General features: G+C 37.8%; 1 protein-coding gene across 3 annotated transcripts in view; it reads right to left on the reverse strand.

Annotated features, from left to right (window-relative positions):
* Positions 1-2,701: 2,701 nt before the first annotated feature.
* The window catches only part of VSTM2A (V-set and transmembrane domain containing 2A), a 31,100-nt gene continuing 14,339 nt past the window's right edge, over positions 2,702-19,462 (reverse strand). The window contains exon 5 of one of the 3 annotated variants that reach the window (XM_054018536.1): positions 2,702-3,880. In XM_054018536.1, the coding sequence (XP_053874511.1) occupies positions 3,792-3,880 (89 nt within the window). In that variant the 3' untranslated portion in view covers positions 2,702-3,791. The other 2 variants (XM_054018537.1, XM_054018538.1) reach the window with 2 other exon arrangements.

Genomic DNA, 19,462 nt, shown 5'->3' on the forward strand with positions numbered 1-19,462 from the left:
ATAAATTATGAGGAAGCAAAATGTGTAGATGACACAAAGTTATTTAGATTAGTCAAGACTCAAGCTGGTCAGGACTTGTGTGTGTGTGTGTGAATTTTTGTTGTTGATGTTGGAAAATGTTGATTGGTCAAAACTGAAACTTTGTGGAAGTGCATTGGTTTGCTGACACTTTTTAGGTTCCAGATGGAATTTCTGATGAAAAGCAAAGAACAACTGACCCCAGAGGAACCAATAGCCCAGCGAATCAGGCAAAGTGAGAACTTGAACTGAAGTCTGTCACAGCCTAGATTAGTGCCCATGCCATTTGGCGCTCCCTCTCGCTCAATCCTTGAAGGGTTTCAGTGTCATTCCAATGCAGAACAAAAAAACAAATTTCTAAACCTCTTTTAAAACAAAACAAAACAAACTCCCTTAGTTCTTGTTCTCTAGCTAGCACTAGTCAAGACTAGAGAAGACTGGAAGGAAATTCAGAAGGGCCTAATACATCTAGCTAGTACAGTAACAGGTGAAATTCACTGTTGAAAAAGGAAAAGTAATGTATGTTAGAAGGAATGAATTGAACTACTAATTGTATATTTTGGGTTCTAAATTCACTGCAACTGCTCTGAAAAAAGACCACACTATTATGTTGCTAGTTCAATTGCTAGCAGTCAAAGAGCCTAATGTTAGGATATATAAGGAATGCACTGAATATTTTTTCAAACATAAATTATGCTCCAAATTGTGCTTGATTTACTCTTGTGAATCTTCCAAATTAAGTCACTAGAAATGCCTTTGTGAACAGCCCAAAGAAGATTGCACCGTTATATTATCCAGACATAAGAACATAAGACCGGCCAAATTGGATCAGACCAAAGGTCCATCTAGCCCAGTATCCTATTTTCTGACAGCGGCCAATGCCAGGTGCCCCAGAGGGAATGAACAGAACAGTGATCCATCCCCGGTCGCCCATTCCTAGCTTCTGGAAAACAGAGACTAGGAACACCATTCCACCCCATCCTAGTTAACAGCCATTGATGGACCTATCCTCCATGAATTTATCTAGTTCTTTTTTGAACCCTTTTATAGTCTTGGCCTTCACAATATCCTCTGGCAAGCAGTTCCACAGGTTGACTGTGTGTTGTGTGAAAAAATAGTTCCTTTTGTTTGTTTTAAATCTGCTCCCTATTAATTTCATTTGGTGGCCCCTAGTTCTTGTGTCATGAGAAGGAGTAAATAACACTTCCTTATTTACTTTCTTCACACAATCATAATTTTATAGACCTTCATCATATCCCCCCTTAGTCGTCTCTTTTCAAAGCTGAAAAGTCCCAGTCTTATTAGTCTTTCCTCATACAGCAGATGTTCCATACCCCTAATAATTTTTGTTGCCCTTTTATGTACCTTTTCTGAGTCCAATATATCTTTTTTGAGATGGGATGACCACATCTGCATGCAGTATTAAAAATTTGGATTTATATAGAGGTAATATGCTATTTTCTGTCTTATTATCTATCCCTTTCTTAATGATTCCCAACATTCTGTTCGCTTTTTTGACTGCTGCTGCACATTGAGTGGGTGTTAAAAGAGAACTATCCACAATGACTCCAAGGTCTCTTTCTTGAATGGTAACAGCTAATTTAGACTCCATCATTTTATATGTATAGTTGGGATTATGCTTTCCAACGTGCATTGCTTTGCATTTATCAACATTAATTTCATCTGCCATTTTGTTGCCCAGTCACCCACTTTTGAGAGATCCTTCTGTAACTTCACAGCCTGCCTGGGATTTACTATCTTGAGTAGTTCTGTATCATCTGCAAATTTTGCCACCTCACTGCTTACCCCATTTTCCAGATCATTTATGAATATGTTAAGACACAAAGCATTAGTGCATAGTTCTTTTATCCTGGAGATATATGGTCTGAGCTTACTCCCATTTGAAATTAATGAGAGTTTTGCTATTGGCATTAGGGGGAAAGGATAGGGTCTTTGTGGGTCTTTTAAAATTTAATATAAAGGCCTTATACTTGTAGGATGTTAAATGTAGCTAAGCTAATTTTTCTTGTCTATAAGGGGAAAAATATGTTGAGGGGTCAGTCTTTTATAGCTGACCAGACATAGTTACAGAGTCCTCTAGTAAATAGTACACTGAACCATGTAAAGTATTGTAACATGTTTGTCTGTGTTAGTATATGAAACAGCAGGAAGGTTTTGGATTATTCAATCGGGGTGAAAAGAGGGAAGGACATTAAAAGCTAGCTGATTTAATCAACAAATATTTGTAGTTTTCCCTTCCTTCATTAATTAATATAATTCATGTTATGTAAATTACTTCCAGCCAAAGCAACATTTTCATTTTCACTTCATAGGCATAAAGTAATATAATGAAGAGTATGAAAGAACAATGGCTAGCCACCTACAGAAAGGATGGAAAAAGATAACTTTTTAGCCATAGCAGGAAGAGTTCTTGGGTGAATTGAGTGAATCATTGTAAAAATTTCACTTGACTAAAACACATCATTAAAAGAAAATCTTCCAGGAGTACATTCTGATTTTTTTTTTCTCTTGACCTTGCTTGCATGCAGTATTTGCCTGCAGACTTACATTTTACATTCTCTGAGGATAAAATCATTTCATCCTCAATAAACATTATAAATTAAAAGGGGTTTGAGTCACCAGACTCCACCATCGCATGCACACAAGTAAAATAATTCATTGTTCAGAGACCATAACAAATTTTAATGTGCATTTTACAGAGTAAACAGAGGGCTGCATTGCCATCTGCAAGGGGTCAAACCAGTGGAAGTGAATGCATGTATTACAAAATCCACACAGTACTGAATTACAAATTAAAAAATAATGCTTCATCAAAAAAGGAAACAAAAATATCTGTTGGTGGCACGACATATAGATAATATTAAAAACTGTCTTGCATGAGGACCATGGTATGTCTACTGTGAAGTTATATCACACATACTGTAAGCAATTTACAGAATTGAAGTTAGTTTTGCATATACAGGAGTTGCAAAATTAGAGAAAACACATTGAAATATAGAACACACACACACAAAAAAATGTATTTATATTACCACCACACAGTCAATAGGGGTTGGCCTAAGTCAGCAACTGCCACCATTGAACAAGAAACAAACCAAGAGAAAAGAGAGGAAAAGGAAGGGGGTAGGAAAAAAAGGAGAGGAAAAAATTCAAAAAAGTAAAATAAATAAATAAATAAAAAAAAACCCTCAATAGTGCTTCTTGCTTGTCTTCAGAAACAACGTCCTCTAGTCCTGTGAGTTGCTTTGCAATGTTTGTATTTTTGTTTTGCACTCCCGACCCCCACAAAAAAAAATAGGCTTTTCATCAAAGTTTCTGAGGTGTTTTTTGTCAGAGGTGATGCTGAGTCATTTTGTTTTCTTGGATTTTTTGTTGGTTTATTTTTTTTTATTTATTTATTTTTGGCCACTCTTTGCCTCATGGCTGCCACAGTTCTTTCAAAGAAGGAAACCAAATATCATCCATAGCGAATTTGTATAATACTGATGACTTGCAAGCCAACCCCTGAGCAGTCAAGGATATGATGCTTCTACTTGCTGAAAGAAAAGGAAACTAGGTCTTGCTGTTACAAAATGTCCTGTTACATCATACCCGTTCTCTTCAAATAACTGATCAGTGATACAGCAAAGAAAATAATATAGATCAAGAAAATGTGGTATCCTCTTCATATATATATTTATATGTTTAAACAATATATATATTTGTTTGTTTTGTTTTTTTGTACTTCCTGAAGGTGCTCCATGTGTAGAGAATTAGAGTACATTGGGTGCAGAGTGGTGGTTGGAGGTTAGGGTCAACTTTGCTGTCCGCTCCGTGGATTTTACAGGCGATTTGCTCTTTGCTTTAAGAAGAGAAAGTGATATTGGAAAAAGTCAGCACTTTTAGATTAAAGCAAAGCACCCTTCACAAAGCCACAAACAAGAAGCAGGACAGAAAGTCCATGGCTTGTAGCTATCCTCGCACCTGCGGAAGAAGTTATAAGATATTCGCTCATCTTGCAGATTTCCAATGCTCCTTATAAGGCTGTTTAAACACATACATTTTATATATTTAATTAGCTCGCCAGCTTGGCTCTGGTGCCCATGAATGTCTTGGCATGCACTGCAAATAACAACACATACAAAGTATTTCAGTCCCAGGGAGGTTCTTTTTTTTTTTTTTTTGTATGTCTTTTTAAACAATGTAATCCAATTACGATATACAGAGAAAAACAAATCTAAACATGTTCCACCTCAAAGCATTCCTTACAAAATAATTTCTAAAGTTGCTCAGTAATGATGGTATTTACTTACTAACAAAACAGTCTATTGTTGGCTGCAAAATATTTGCTTGCAAAATAAAAGCAATGCTAAGGAACCTGGCGGAATGGCAGTGCAGTGTAAGGGAAGAAATGTATGCTAAACTCTTTGAAGTATATTTATTTTTGAGTAATCAGATCTTCCAATTATTTTTTCTCTTCAGAAACCTAAGAGAATGATGGTTAAACTGTGACACTAGATTTAATGTAAGATCCCTTAGAACTATGCTAATTAAAATTGAAAAGGTGGCATAGCAAGTATTTTTGAGTTCTCGATGTGTGACATGCTGGGTCTTAAAGTGTGAGACCACTGCTGTACATCATAAATAAGTGTTTTCAGAAATTGCAAAAGGACTTACATTACTTTAGGGGAAAGTTGTAAACTGAATGTGGCCATACTCTTCTTTAAAGTTCTGTTTATAAAGGGTTATTAAATGATTGATTAGATGTTACAAATACGATCAGCATGTGTTTATAGATGTCGGTCAGGTCCTCTGTAGATAGCACTGTCAATGCTTATAAGCAACATGTTGTGGTTTTGAACTCCAATAACTGATTTAACATTGAGGAAAACATCTACTAAGCCTTTATAACCTATTTACATATAGAACTTCAATATCAAGTGTGACCCTGAATTTCCTTACAACAAAAAAAGTGCACATGTGACTTCATAAAGCTATAATATGTATTATTAAAATACAAAGGAAGTTAATGATATCAAAGATGCTAGGACAAGTGGGTTTTTTGCCCCTTCAGCTTACAGATGTCTGTCCAGTTAAATATCTGTCCTCTTTTGCCTAGAGAATATAGTTTTAGATAAAGCCAAAAATATTTGCTTTCCTTTCCGTTAGAATGGAGATCAAATTAAATTCCAGGTCCCAATATACTGCCTCCTTTTGCAAATAAAAGAGTGGCTCATAGTACATGGAATTAATATGAGTAACTGGCCGAACTGTAACTTTTATATACAGAAGTTGCCATTACAAGGATTTTTACCCACTGTAAACACACAAGGCTATCTGAACTAACTGAGGTATTGCAAGTACCCATATAGGGATAGAACAAATGAGGACTTTGTAATGATACCCACTGCAGTTTATACATGGGATTTCCAAAAGGGGCTAAGGAAGCTGTGTGCCCAACTCCCATTGAAAGTCAAAGGGAGTTGAGAACATAAGAACGGCCATACTGGGTCAGACCAAAGGTCCATCTAGTCCAGTATCCTGGCTTGTGACAGTGGCCAATGCCAGGTGCCCCAGAGGGAATGAACAGAACAGATATTCATCAAGTGATCCATTCTGTCGCCCATTCCCAGCTTCTGGCAAACAGAGACTAGGAACACCATTCCACCCCATCCTGGTTAATAGCCATTGATGGACCTATCCTCCATGAATTTATCTAGTTCTTTTTTGAACCCTGTTATAGTTTTGGCCTTCACAACATCCTCTGGAAAGGAGTTCCACAGGTTGACTGTGCGTTGTGTGAAAAAATACTTTTTTGTTTGTTATAAACCTGCTACCTATTAATTTCATATGGTGCCCCCATGTTCTTGTGTTATGAGAAGGAGTAAATAACACTTCCTATTTACTTTCTCCACACCAATCATGCTTTTATAGATCTCTACCATATCCCCCCCCCTTAGTTGTCTCTATTCCAAGCTGAAAAGTCCAAGTTTTATTAGTACCTCCTCATACTGCAGCCGTTTCATACCTATAATAATTTTTGTTGCCCTCTTCTGAACCTTTTCTAAGTCCAATATATATATTTTTTTGAGATGGGGCGACCACATCTGCAGCTAATTTAGACCCCATCGTTTTATATATGGGGGATTATGCTTTTCAATGTGCATTACTTTGCATTTATCAACATTGAATTTCATCTGCCATTTTATTGCCCAGTCACTCCGTTTTGAGAGATCCTTTTGTAGCTTTTTGCAGTCTGCCTGGGACTTAACTATCTTGAGTGGTTTTGTATCATCTGCAAATTTTGCCACCTCACTGTTTACCCCTTTTTCCAGATCATTTGTGAATATGTTGAATAGGACTGGGCCCAGTACAGACCCCTGAGGGACACCATTATTTCTCTCTCTCCATTCTGAAAACTGACCATTTATTCCTACTTCTTTGTTTCCTATCTTTTAACCAGTTACTAATCTATGAGAGAACCTTCCCTCTTATCCCATGACTTCTAACTTTGCTTAAGAAATGGTAGCCTAATTTCTTTATTGCCATTTGAATGTCTCATATACAGTAGAATATAATATTATATGGTATTAAGGACCTGATTCTGCACATGAGTAAATTTGCTCACAGGACTGCAGTGGATTACCCTATGGATAATTGCTCAAATCCACAACTGTTTACAAATTGGACTCAAAAGCCACTGCAACTCAGTTTTATTTGTTGCTTGTATTATCTTGTGTACATCATTTCTTTTTATCATGTTATTTAGCCTTTCTTTATATGCTTTACATTATTTTAAATCAAGCTTATGGTTCATCCTATTTTCATGAGATTTTCCTCTTTTCCTTAGTTAAAGGAGGACTTTTTCTACAGTCAGATTAGCTCATGTTATTTTTATATTTGCAAGCATTTTTACTATCATTTTGTGATCTTTGCCTCATCCATATAATCCTATTTGAACTGATCTTTAAAAAGTCATAGAATCACACCTTCTCTGCATGAAATCTACCACACAGTTTAAGGACAAATGTTCACAAATCCTATGTGGATATTTTTTAAAAGGGCCTATTTTGAACAATTATTTAATGATGACATAACTTGACAGTTTGAAAACCATAACATGATGTTGAAGGAAACTACTACCATACAAAATGAAACTGACCTAAGTGTTTCAATTTTTGAAAAGGCAAAACTGTAATATTTGCGACCAATCTTTTCTTTTCAGCCACCATTTTTGTAGAACCCAGAACTGATGAGGCACTGCATAATCAAGATGGCATCCTTTTCTCTCAACCATTGCATAAATGTATCCTCCAGATTATATCATTTCCAGCACACAAATTGTAGGTTCTTCTGCCTGTGGTGGGGTGGTTTTGTTTGTTTTTTCAAAGATTTTAGATCAGGTTTTATACAGCATGTGCACGTTAAAGCTTAAGTGAGCTTATTGGGAACACTCCCAACATTAAAATATTTCAAATTTCTTAATTAAAAGAGGCTGTTAGGAATATCTGAGATTACTTTAGTTATATAACATGGTCATCATGGGCCTGCATCAGAATCCTTAAGCCATCTCAGGGTTTGACCCTGTAGCATCCCAATGCAATATTTGAGTCTTACTTGTTCTAAGTAGTTTTATTTCTTTTCAAAATGCTCATCCAATCATGACAGCCACATTTCTAGTAATATTTCCTATCAAATAAAATTGATTTCTAAGCTACAATGAATACGAATGAGTATGAATGGTGGTGAAGATTAAATGCACTTTTATCTTTTCAAAGATCCCTTTGAAATACAGTAGGAGTCTAAATGTAGTCAGATTTTTCACTGAAGCACTGAATAAGTTTCTTCATTCTCATATTGGCTCAAACAGTTTTCTTCCCTATTTGGGGGTAGTAGGAAGCATATACAAAGTACAGAACACATCAAAGCAATAAAACAAAAAGCAACTGTTAAAGTTTCTATCCTGTTTCTTTTGAAGTCACTGATGGAAGCTATTTTTTATTCCTCTCAATTTCTTCTTTTTATGATATGATAAAGCACTATGTAACAGAAACTGATGTGGTGCAAATTTCAAATCCAGATCTCGATTTCCCAAAAGGTCAGAGGCAGGTTAATCTGGCCTTTTGGTTCAATACTTCATATAGACTAAAGCCAGATGCAAACTTCATATCTGGATCAAGATCCAAATGTTCCCAAAGTTCAGGATGTTCAGATCCAGGGCTTTGGTTCAGATGGACTTCTAGTGTACGTGTCTGGCCAGAGCATGAGGCGCACCACTGGAAATGTGAGCACAGCAATGCGAGTTACAAACTGTTTATCTGGCTGTGGATTTCCAAAGTTTATCACTCATATGCCTGCCATTTCTACAAGTTTTTTTTTCTATAATTAACAATTAACAGCTAAAAGAGGTTTTATTGCACAACACAAGTGCTGTGCAAAGCTTGAGTATGATTGTCAGGATCCAGGATAGTGGTCTGCAGAAAGAAAGGGCATATGTGTGCACTATTGCTATATTACTAAAGAAATGCTACTTAATATTTATACCAGAGATTCTCGAACTGTGGTCCTTGAACCACTGGTGCAGAGCACTTGCTGGTAGTGAGAGGAGAGCTGGCTGGTTGTGCTAGGTCTTCTTTTTGTTCCAGCTGCTAAAGTGCATTGAAAGAAGTGAAACATACATTAAATATTTTCCTAACATTACTTTTCCATGTAGCCAAATATTCTATTTGCCACACAGACATGAGCGTGAATGGGAGGAGAGGGTTCCATGGGAAACTCTTAAAATGTGGCACACACTATGAAATCTTTGAGAAGCCCTTTGATACAAATATGTGGTTTTATTTAAATGCCGGTATGGTGGCAGGGTGTTGAACAGTGTTCCACACACTTATGAAAAATAAAAATTAACAAATTTTGGCCTTAGTGTTGAAAATAGTAAACCCATCTTTAAAACTAACACGGACAGATAAAACCTAAATGTGTACATATATACTAGTGAATGTTAACTTTATTCTGTAATTACCATTTTTGTTAGACTGTTAACATTTTAAATGTTACTTTTCAGCAGAAGGGATGATTTCAAAAGTATAACTGCAGAATACAATTGGTCAAAAAGGTCAATTGGTCATGTGACTCATGCTAGGCTGACAGTCCTGATAACGAGTAGCGTCTCCAGCTTCCATTTGGTTATTGACCAGACAAAATTTTACAGACAAAATCAAATTTTAACAAAATCTGTTTCTTATCAATTGTTTTTGTTTTCCCTTAAGGTTGAAAATACCATTTATGTAAAATTTGCAACGGTTTTAGCTCCTCCTAGTTGCAGATATATTTGCTCAAAGTTCCGAAACTGCTTACCTAGCTGAGGTGTAAGACAGTCTGCTTCTAGGAGCATGGAACTTCAACAAATTTAGTTAGGCACACCCTTAGGAACAGCTAGCCGCTGCAGAATGCTTGGGTATCTGAGTGCCTTTCATCCACCCAGCTCTTATTACCTTGTAGATATACTCAATTCTAATGGTCAGATCCTCTTAGTACTTTACTCACAATGAATAGTATCCTACTCCACAGACAGTCCCACTGAATGCAGGCTGGTTAAGAATGTGGCCTTCAGGATTTGGAATGTCAGACTAAGTCTCAAATTAATGAGCAAAGTGCAGGTTTGGTGCTCAGAGATCAGGACTAGTACAATTAAGCACAAACTTTTCAGTTCATCATGTGGTCTCAATACAGATCACGTGGCTTTCAATACCACATGTGTATATACATTTATAAAGGTTTTTTAACTACACTGAATGTCTTGTATTCTTCTGATCATCTAAATCCGTGTTTCCCAAACTTGGGATGCCGCTTGTGTAGGGAAAGCCTCTGGTGGGCCGGACCGGTTTGTTTACCTGCCATGTCCGCAGGTCCAGCCGATCGCGGCTGCTCCAGGCCAATGGGAGCTGCTGGAAGTTGCGTGGGCCGAGGGATGTACTGGCCGCCGCTTCCAGCAGCCCCCATTGGCCTGGAGCAGCGAACCACAGCCACTGGGAGCCGCGATCAGCCGGACCTGTGGACGCGGCAGATAAACAAACCAGCCCGGCCCGCCAGAGGCTTCCCTACACAAGTGGCATCCCAAGTTTGGGAAACACTGATCTAAATCTTAAATAGAACTGTGTGAAAATTTGGCTGTTTTGCATTGCAAAAATTTGTGCTGGCATTTTCTTCAGTTCACAGTTTTCTGACTTGGATCCTCCTTCACGCCTTTCAATTTTTCTTCGAGATTTGAGTTTCATATAACCAAAGTCTAAAAGCCAAATCCAGTCAAAATGATTTCCATGTAAAATCAATCTAGGATAATTTAATATTTGCCCTAAATTCATTCAAACTATTTATGAATCTTAAACCAGGTGTATTGAAAGATTGTATGAGTTTTGTGTTTGTAAAGTCTGTTCAAACTAAGAAGGTTCATTTAATTTCAGCTTTGATTGTGTATTATTTCACGCAGTCCTGAAATGAATAAATTCCTTCTCTGTCCTCATTCTATCCATCATTATCCTTGTTCAACTGTGGAAATCTCAACCCTCCCTATGTTTTTCTGTACAGTAAAAATTTTTGAGATATAAAATTTTTTTCCATCCTGAATCAGGCCAAAAAGTGAAAAATCCCAATGTTTTCAATGAACCAGTCCAAAACTGGCAAGGAGAAACTTATGTAAGGGGTAATGATGAAAGGGAGCTAGGACTGATTGTGGCTAGAAAATAAGGCAGCCATGGATAATCTGCTCTCATTGCAAATAAGACTAGTGCAATGTTGAGTTATATATACAAGACATAAAGTTAGTCAACCTCAATGTGTCACTGCCAAGACCGCACATGGAATATTACTTTCAGTTCTGTGAACATTAAAAGGAAATTAGAGAGGACCAACAAAATTGACAAAAGGCTTGGAAGGATTGCAGCCTTGGTATTATTTTGGGGTTCTCCCTTGCCCTTAGCCCATGCATGCGGGCCACATCCAATCATGCTGCTTCCTCCTCCACAACATCCTATAGATGCATCCTTTTCTTTCTATCTCTTCAAGCAAAGCTCTTGTTCATCATTCATTATTTCCCTTCTTGACTATTGCAGTATCCTCCTAACTGGGCTTCCAGTCACAAACTTCTCCCTGCCCCCTTCCAGTCCCTGCTTCCAGTCCATACAAAATACTGCTGTTCAAACAATCTTTCTTGCAGATCAGTTTGACTGTGTCATCCCACAGGCTCTGGCTGTGGAATAATCTTGTAAGTGGAAGAAGCTTCATCACTTGGGACTTGTCAGACTAGACTGGACAAAACCCCAGAAAATATGCTGGGTGCAATCAGGTATTTGCAGGAAGATGGGCTGGACACTCTAATTGGCTGTTCCATGTCTAACATATATTATTTTATAATTCACTGTATCCATTCAGTTTTGAACCCCAAAATCACTGTTTGCCCTGTTTCATTTTAAAATGTATATTGTTTTATACTATATTACTAAACTATATATCACTAGGCAAGGTTTTTGCCATTAGCATGATCAGGAGATCTTGACACGAAATGATATAATGAAAGTACATTTACCCCATGATATGTGGCATTCATGTGTGTTGCTGCTAATGATGTGAACTCACTAGGTTCAGCACTCTGTTCAGATACTTATGAGAAGCTTATCTAAGCTTTTTTTGGTCTGGAAATGAGGCCAGAAATCTTGCAAGGACAGATTTTTTCCCCATGAGAATACTACTACTTTGCATTTCTATAGTGCCTTCCATTTGAGAATCTCAAATCAAATATAAAAACATCAAAGACCCCTAACAATCCTGTGAGAAAGGTAAGTAGTAGTGTCCCCACTGTACAAATTGGTACACTGAGACACAGATAGATTACCAGTGATGTGCCTGAGTTTGTGGAAGAGCAAGGATTAATGGTCAAGTCAGTATTGGAGACGAAGTGTCCTGTTCTCAAGCCCTGTACTCTAACCACAAGAATATTTTTCTCTCCCGGATATTTATAGGCTTTAGCTGTCTTAGGAACTATTGTGAGGCTAAGAGCTTGTCTACATGAACATTTAGTTTGCTGCAAGCTGGGGTGTGAATCTACCCCTCACAAGCCTGCTGCACACTAATTGGCCGTGTGGACCCTTCTGCCATGTACTAACAGTTCCTTAGTATGGTCTGACCTGCCTTAATTTGAAAGGGAATAGATAAAAGTGCACTAAAGAACTTTTAATGTGTGGCAGCAAGCTCCACACAGACCATAAGTGTACAGCAGGCTAGTACGGGGTAGATTCACACCCCAGCTTGCCATAAACTAAATGTTTGTGTAGACAAGACCTAAGTATTGATGCATTTAAAAAAAAGAGAAACTCGAAGTTTTCAGAGCTCAGAAAAGGTACTGGGTTGAGCTCATTCCAAGTTTTGAGCAAAGGATCTATTCAATTCTTGTATAATCTACTAGTCACCATTTTACTTCAACATGGATGGTCCAAGCTATATATTTAGTTTGTTGTCACTCTTTATTTTATCCTTCTATTTTTGTGTGGATTTTACACTTGACCCACTTCAGACTAACCAGAGTATGAGGTTGTGTATATCAGTAGTTCTCAGTCATGAGTAGATATGTTTGTACTTCAGCCTTTTATGACCCATATTTGACTTCCCTTCCCTAAATTAGGGTCTGATTGTGTAATGTTTTCCTCACACTGAATATCCTTCACTCATATAACTATTCCCATTGATTTCAACAGTCTACTTGCATGAGTAAATATTTCTCAGGGAAAGGGTTGAGATATAAGGGGCCTTTGTGTAGTGGCCTCTGAAATGTCGCTGCTGGTTACTCAAACTGGATTCTGGAACAGCCCAAGATCCAGTGTTGGTAAGAATAGGCAAGGCAGGTTGCAGGCTCTGGTAGTCCAGCTAAAATCCTAACAGTAAATTGGTAGGATTAATATTTGGTCCTAATATTTGGGAAACATGGGCAGCATGTTCTGTGAATATTCTTATTTGATTCCTTGTGCGCTGAATAGTGTTCTTCTTTGCTTCCACACTGGAAACAGTGGTCTTAAAATATCTTAGACATTTTTTTAAAAAACATGATAGAAAAAGGAATAAACCAGTGCTTTAATGCTGCTTGCTTACCAATGACCTAGAATTTGTTTGAACTGATGTTTTTATTTGTTGAGAGCTGTACGGCTGATCAGCTTCCCAAACTTTACCTTAACTAAGCATGGTTGTCACACCTTCTTATACCTTAAGCCCAAACCAAAATAACAATACAGCTTCTGGCTGGTTAATAGACCTTCAAATTATCCACAAAAATGTGAGTCACATTTCAAAACTTAATTGCACCAGTCTCCTTCTTCTACATACCACTCTTCCATTCCTCAAAAAAAAAAAAAAAATCCTAACTAGGATTGGCCCTAATACTATCTCACAAGCATTCAGAAGCACTTCCATAAAAAGAACATCTGCAAAAATAAGCTTGTGTGTGTCACAGACACTGAAGAATTATTGCTCATTATAGAGAAATAGCTCTGTGCTCGGTAGACAAGCCACAGGTCACCTTTTGCCCCCAGCTGGCAATGTTCAGCCTCATCTTTTTGGCTGGCCTGATTGTCCCCTCATTTGCACTGGTGTAAATTGGAAGTAACTCCATGAAAATCCATTAGGTCATATTGGTGTCAAAATGGAGTGATGGGAGAATCAGGCCTAGAGAGTTTCTCTCAATGTTTTAATTCCATCCTCCCACGGATTCTAAATCACTGAGCTTCTCTACCATTCCCTTTAAATATAATTTTCACGCCCCCCCCCCCACCAGGGTGATGGAGGTTGGGGTGGTTAGAACCATGGGCTGTCCTTTGCCAGTATTCTATTGGTAGACACCTAGCGCATAGCATGGTCACCCACAGATATTTTTGTATATGTTTCAAGAAATAAATAAATGTGTGAGTTGTTATTTCAGCAGATGGAAATTCAGGCAGGTACAGTACTATAATATTTAAGGCCTGATATAAATCAAAATTGCTCCATTGAAGCCAATGGGCCTACATCAGCTGAGAATCAGACCCTTAATGATTTAGTGACAACCTACTGCTTTTTCCTCAGTTCTTAATTTTTGCCCCCACTCCAACAAATCTTATCATTTTAACATTTTGTTCAGTGGCACAGGAGGAATTGGAGGAGGGGGAATACAGCAGATCTATTGTGGTGTTCAGCAGTGTATTTTGTTTTTCATTGTGTCAATGGGCACTGCTCTTCTGCAGGCATTAGTTTGCTGGACAGTTTCTCCAGGGACACTGTGCATGGAAGCAACATTAGTAGTCGACGTAATAGCAACAGTAGCAGCAGAAGAAACAACAGCAACAAAATGGTTTTCTAACTGTTTTAGTCACTGTTGCAGAGCATGTATATTCTGTATGAGTAGTATCTACAATACAGGCTGCGGCCATTATCTTTCAATTTTATGTTTTAACTTATGTTAGACAGCTTTGTTCCAGACAAGCAGCATTTGCCGGTAGGTAGGGGTCAAACTTCAATGATCTCTCTCTCTCTCTCTCTCTCTCTCTCTCTGTTGCAAATTGCAATAACAAAGTGTGTCAGAGCCACTTTGTGAATGAAATGGTCAAATGAAAAGGGGAAAAACCCCAACACTCTGTGCATGGTGCGGAGAGAGATCATCGTATCTTCTTCAAATGACATCCAACTTTCTAAACAACCGACCAGGATTAATAATTTTTATTATAGCTACTACTCACACCCAGAGAAGGGTATCTGATGTTAGCATTGCTGTGCCTTATGAATGATTTAGTCCAATGAAAAATCTCAGCGACTGACTAATTACTAAGTGTGCAGTGTTTTAGACCAGACCAGGGCTAAGCTTTCAGAGTGAATTGCCTAGGAAAGATTCCATCTAGGGGAAAAAAAATAAACTCTGACATAATTCCAAATAGCTATGTTCTTTTTTCTTTCTGTCTCGTCTTTCATTTCCCAGCCAGCTTGTTATGCCTCCCCACCTGATATGAACTGGTAAAAGCCAGGACTCTCCACTCTCACCCCATGCCCCTGTGTAACATTAAAATACATTTACAGGGGCTTACTTCTCTGTTCGTATAAGCAGATGCAGCTCTGTTGACTTCAGTAGTGTTTTATCCATTTAAGCCAGCAGAGAATTTGGCCCTTTTTTTAACATTGTAACCTTTGTAAAGGGAGTGGGGTTTTCCATCAAAGAAAGGAAGTTTCCTGTTTCATATCCAAAACCAGGCAAAAATGCCTTCCACATTGCTGTGTATTTGTCAGGTAATGGTTTCTTAAGAAAGGAAACCCCATCCATTATTCTAAGGGTGTCCTATCACATGCACTGCAATTTCCAATGTCCTGGTACAAGACACCAGATTGAGCAGCGATGAGAAGTACTTTGGATGAACAGACAAACAAAACTGCATGGCCTATTTGTATTCTTCCCAGTGGTTAATTAGCAGTTGTACCAGACATATGGAACTGAATTATTTGCTCTATGCTCCCTCTACTAAAGAGATTCCTCGGAGGCTCCCCCAGGAAATTTATAATTTTTGGCTCTGGAGGCGAGGTAAGCCATAGAGGTTAAAGCATTTTTTTAAATGACTAAAAAATAAGTGATACACTTAAGAACGTTCACGACAATATAGCTAGTTAGGTAGATGGATCACTAAATGTGGTATGTATGTATATAGGATAGATCTAAATATAGGTGTGTGTTGGTAAATATTATTGTTGTCACAGAAAGGGTGAGATGAATTTCTGAGCATGGGAAGGTATTTCAAAATGAACATTTCCATTTTCAGCTCTACTATGGCCCCACCATACTGAACTGGGTTTAGGGGAGGCAACTATCCAGTGCTGAGCCCACAGAACAATGCAACTGATATTACTTTCCATGCTTACCTCAGAAAAGTAATCCTCTTATAGGGCTCAACCCTGTAAGGTGCTGAGCACTTTGGCCCACATCCGGCAACGTACTTAAGCATGTGCTCAACTTTAAAGCATGTGAATACTCTCATTAACTACAGTGGGACTACACAGGTGCTTAAAATTAAACATGTGCTTATGTGCTTAATGGGATCAGGTCACAGAGCTCACCACCTGTCAGGACTGAGCCCTGCAATTACTAGAACATTTAGAAAATCACCAAATACATAGAAATGCAGTTGTTGTTGTGTACATTCTTCTCAGGTATCAAACCAGTTATCTCTATTGGGAATGTAAGGGGTGGTGAGATTTTTGTTTTATAATATTTTCTTACTGACTGGTGGTTGTATGGAAGGCTGGGGGCAGTTGCTACTGTTTTAATATATGTATGTATTTTAATAGGCATCAGGAGATGAATTCCTGGCCTCACTGAAGTTAATGGGAGTTTTGTCATTGATCTCAGTGGGACTAGGATTGCCCCCAGGGTGCCCAAAGCCTGCAATAGGCATATATACAAAATAAATTAAACTGGGTTTTTCAAAGAACCCTAAGGATGTTAGCAACTTAACTCCTGTCCTCTCTTTTGAAAATCCTAGCCTAACAAAAATCTCATCATCAAAATTTACTTTAAGGTAGAATTTGGAACAAAAATAGTCTCACCCTAGACATAGCTTTATAATACAATTTATAGACACTCTATCAATTTTTTAATTACTGTATACCATTCTGCTTTGCTTTAATCAGAATGAATGGTATACAGTAATTAAAGCAAGTATAGTAAAATGTGATGGGCCGGGCATATAGCTAGACTCACTGACAATCAATGGACTGCAGCTGTCGCTGAGTGGTACCCACAGGAACTGAAACAACCACTCGGCCAACCTCCAAAGAGATGGGAAGATTTTATTATGAAAAGGCATGGCTGCACATGGGGAAGGAAGGCCAGGATAAGAGAAGAATGGAAGAAGTGTTGTGATCATCACAATCTATATGAGTGCTGAAGGTGATCAAGGTATACCATTCAAATAGAAAAATATGATTCCCTGGACCACACTTTATTTCATAGAAAAGAGTGTGTAGAAGTGTTTGGAGTCTGTTATGTCACTCCTTAATTGAGAGAGGTGTTTATTCTCCTTTGTTGCTCATTCTTGTTTTCTCATATCATTATTGCTCCTTGCATCACAAGTGAGAACAATGGGAGCTGAAGGCATTTAGCACTTAGCAGATTGAGGTCCACATTTACTGAGTATCAACTAATAATTTCACTGTTTATTCTGTTCTTTGAGATTAACTAAAAATAATTGTTGTTTTCGGAAAAGGTGAATATGCAAGTCCTTTTAAGTAAAAAAAAAAAATTAAAGATGATGCTATGTAAAAATATCTAATTGTAATAGATAGTAGCTAGCCTATTACCTACACATTATCTTATTGATGGAATTATTAATAGATATAGAAAAGGTTTAAGAAAACAAAATCAATGGTGCTCTTTATTTAACACCAAATATGTATGATCCTGATTTTCTGCAGTGCTGAGCACCCACGGCTACGTTGACTTCAGCTGGCATTGTGGATGCTCAACACTTCCAAAAATCAGCCTCAAAGGGTCTGATCTTGTTCCCAGTGACATCTGTGGGAATTTTGACAGTGACCTCAGTGAAGGCTGCAGGCTTTTTGTAGGCTGACTATATATGGAGATCTAATATATAGACAGAAAGAAAAAAATGTTGGTGAATATTCTATAACACTACAATTTGGGCATAAAAGTGTGTCTTGCAAAGCTGGTAGATTCAGAACTACGGACTCTACAAACCCAAATGGTGGGAGGGACACATCCATTTACCAGAATCAGCAGATTCCAAGAATGTTATTATTTCCTCCCTTTGTCCTCCTGCCTGGTACTGAAGTTTGCTGTGGGTCTTCCTGATTCAAGGAATTCAGTTGGTGCTACAAGATGCAAAGACTCATCTTCCCCTGCTTGCTCCCTCCCAGGTTACATACTGAACCCCCAGCCATTAAAGGAGTTGCTCTTCACATATCTCCTTTCTAAGATGGCAGAAGGGTTACTAAGATGTAGCTAGTTCTGTGTTTGAGTTAGTGAATCCTGAGAAGCACACAGGTTTCCTAGGAATGTTGTCCCAGATTTTTGGAGTGATATCTGGGATGTGCACATTTTCAATGGGTCAGCTATACTGGTGTAAATCTAGACTGACTCTACTGATGTCTGTGGTGTTACTCTGGATTTACAGCAATGAAATGACAAATCTGGCCCAGTACCTCTAGTTCATTTGGCTCCCCTTTGCATAGAACCAAATTCATTTCACAGTTTGCCCCTAGAAAATTACACCATTACCTATAGTTACAAGACCTTGTGATATATGAAATGTGTAATTTTACCTTTGGAATATGATACACTCTTATGAATTATGCAGAGAAAATGTCTATCACTCCACCTACATATGACATTTTTTCTGAATATATGCATATTAGGCTGTCATATTAGTCAGATTGCTCTTATGCCCTGATGGCAGACTTCATTTGCAGCATCCCAAGCATATGAAATCAAAGGGTCAAGCTATGACAGCTCTGACTTTTGCTTCCCTGTTTGTTTTTTTTATTTTAAAATAGACCTTAATACTACTTCAGTGTATTTTTTTAATGCATGTTTTTGTTCTTTCTGGTGCACACTCTCTCTGTCTATTCTGTATCTGTTTTTATAATTATAATACTTTGCACGTATCTATAGCATTTTTATTTAAACATTTCATCGTGCTGTGTGGACTTTACTAATTAAGATTCACAACATCCTGTGAGATAAATAACGGATATACAAGAGCCACAGAGATATATAAAAGCCCATAAACCATACATACAGAATAAGCCATCAAAACGTTATCATTTACCAACCACTGCTATACAGTCCCCTCACAGTTACCACAAATATTCTTTCCCCTGAGTATAGGGGGAAATTATGGTAACCTCGGGTACTTTAAAATGGTAATAGCTGGCAAATGCTTTTTTTTTATGGTAACGACTGCCCTTGGGTTGAGAAATTATTCTCTAGTGCTACTTTTTAGATCTCTATTGCCAACTGAAAGCTGACACTTAAAAGAATGTTGGGTGAACATGAGCAGTGAAAAGGTTCAACAGACCAGATTTCTTTGCAATGTGCTTATCAATGCAGTGAGAAAATTAACTGTTGGTCATAAGGTAAAACAACCCCTACTCTATTATTGGACTAAATTCTGACACCATTACTCACACTGAGTGAAACTTTATTCTGCAAGCAGTCCCACTGATGTCAAGGTACTACTCAACAAAAGTAAAGGTATCCCGGGCTACCCCATTGTATGAAATATAATCACAAATATTTGAATTATGCAGATATATTTTAATTTGTAACAGTGTTTCCATTCTCTAGGATAGGTTCCTTCACTGCATAAAATTGAACGAAAAACGAAAATATCTGTCTCTTGCCATTTTCTGTGTTTGAGCACTACAT

This window comes from Malaclemys terrapin, chromosome 2, assembly GCF_027887155.1.
Source record: "Malaclemys terrapin pileata isolate rMalTer1 chromosome 2, rMalTer1.hap1, whole genome shotgun sequence".
NCBI lineage: Eukaryota > Metazoa > Chordata > Testudines > Emydidae > Malaclemys > Malaclemys terrapin.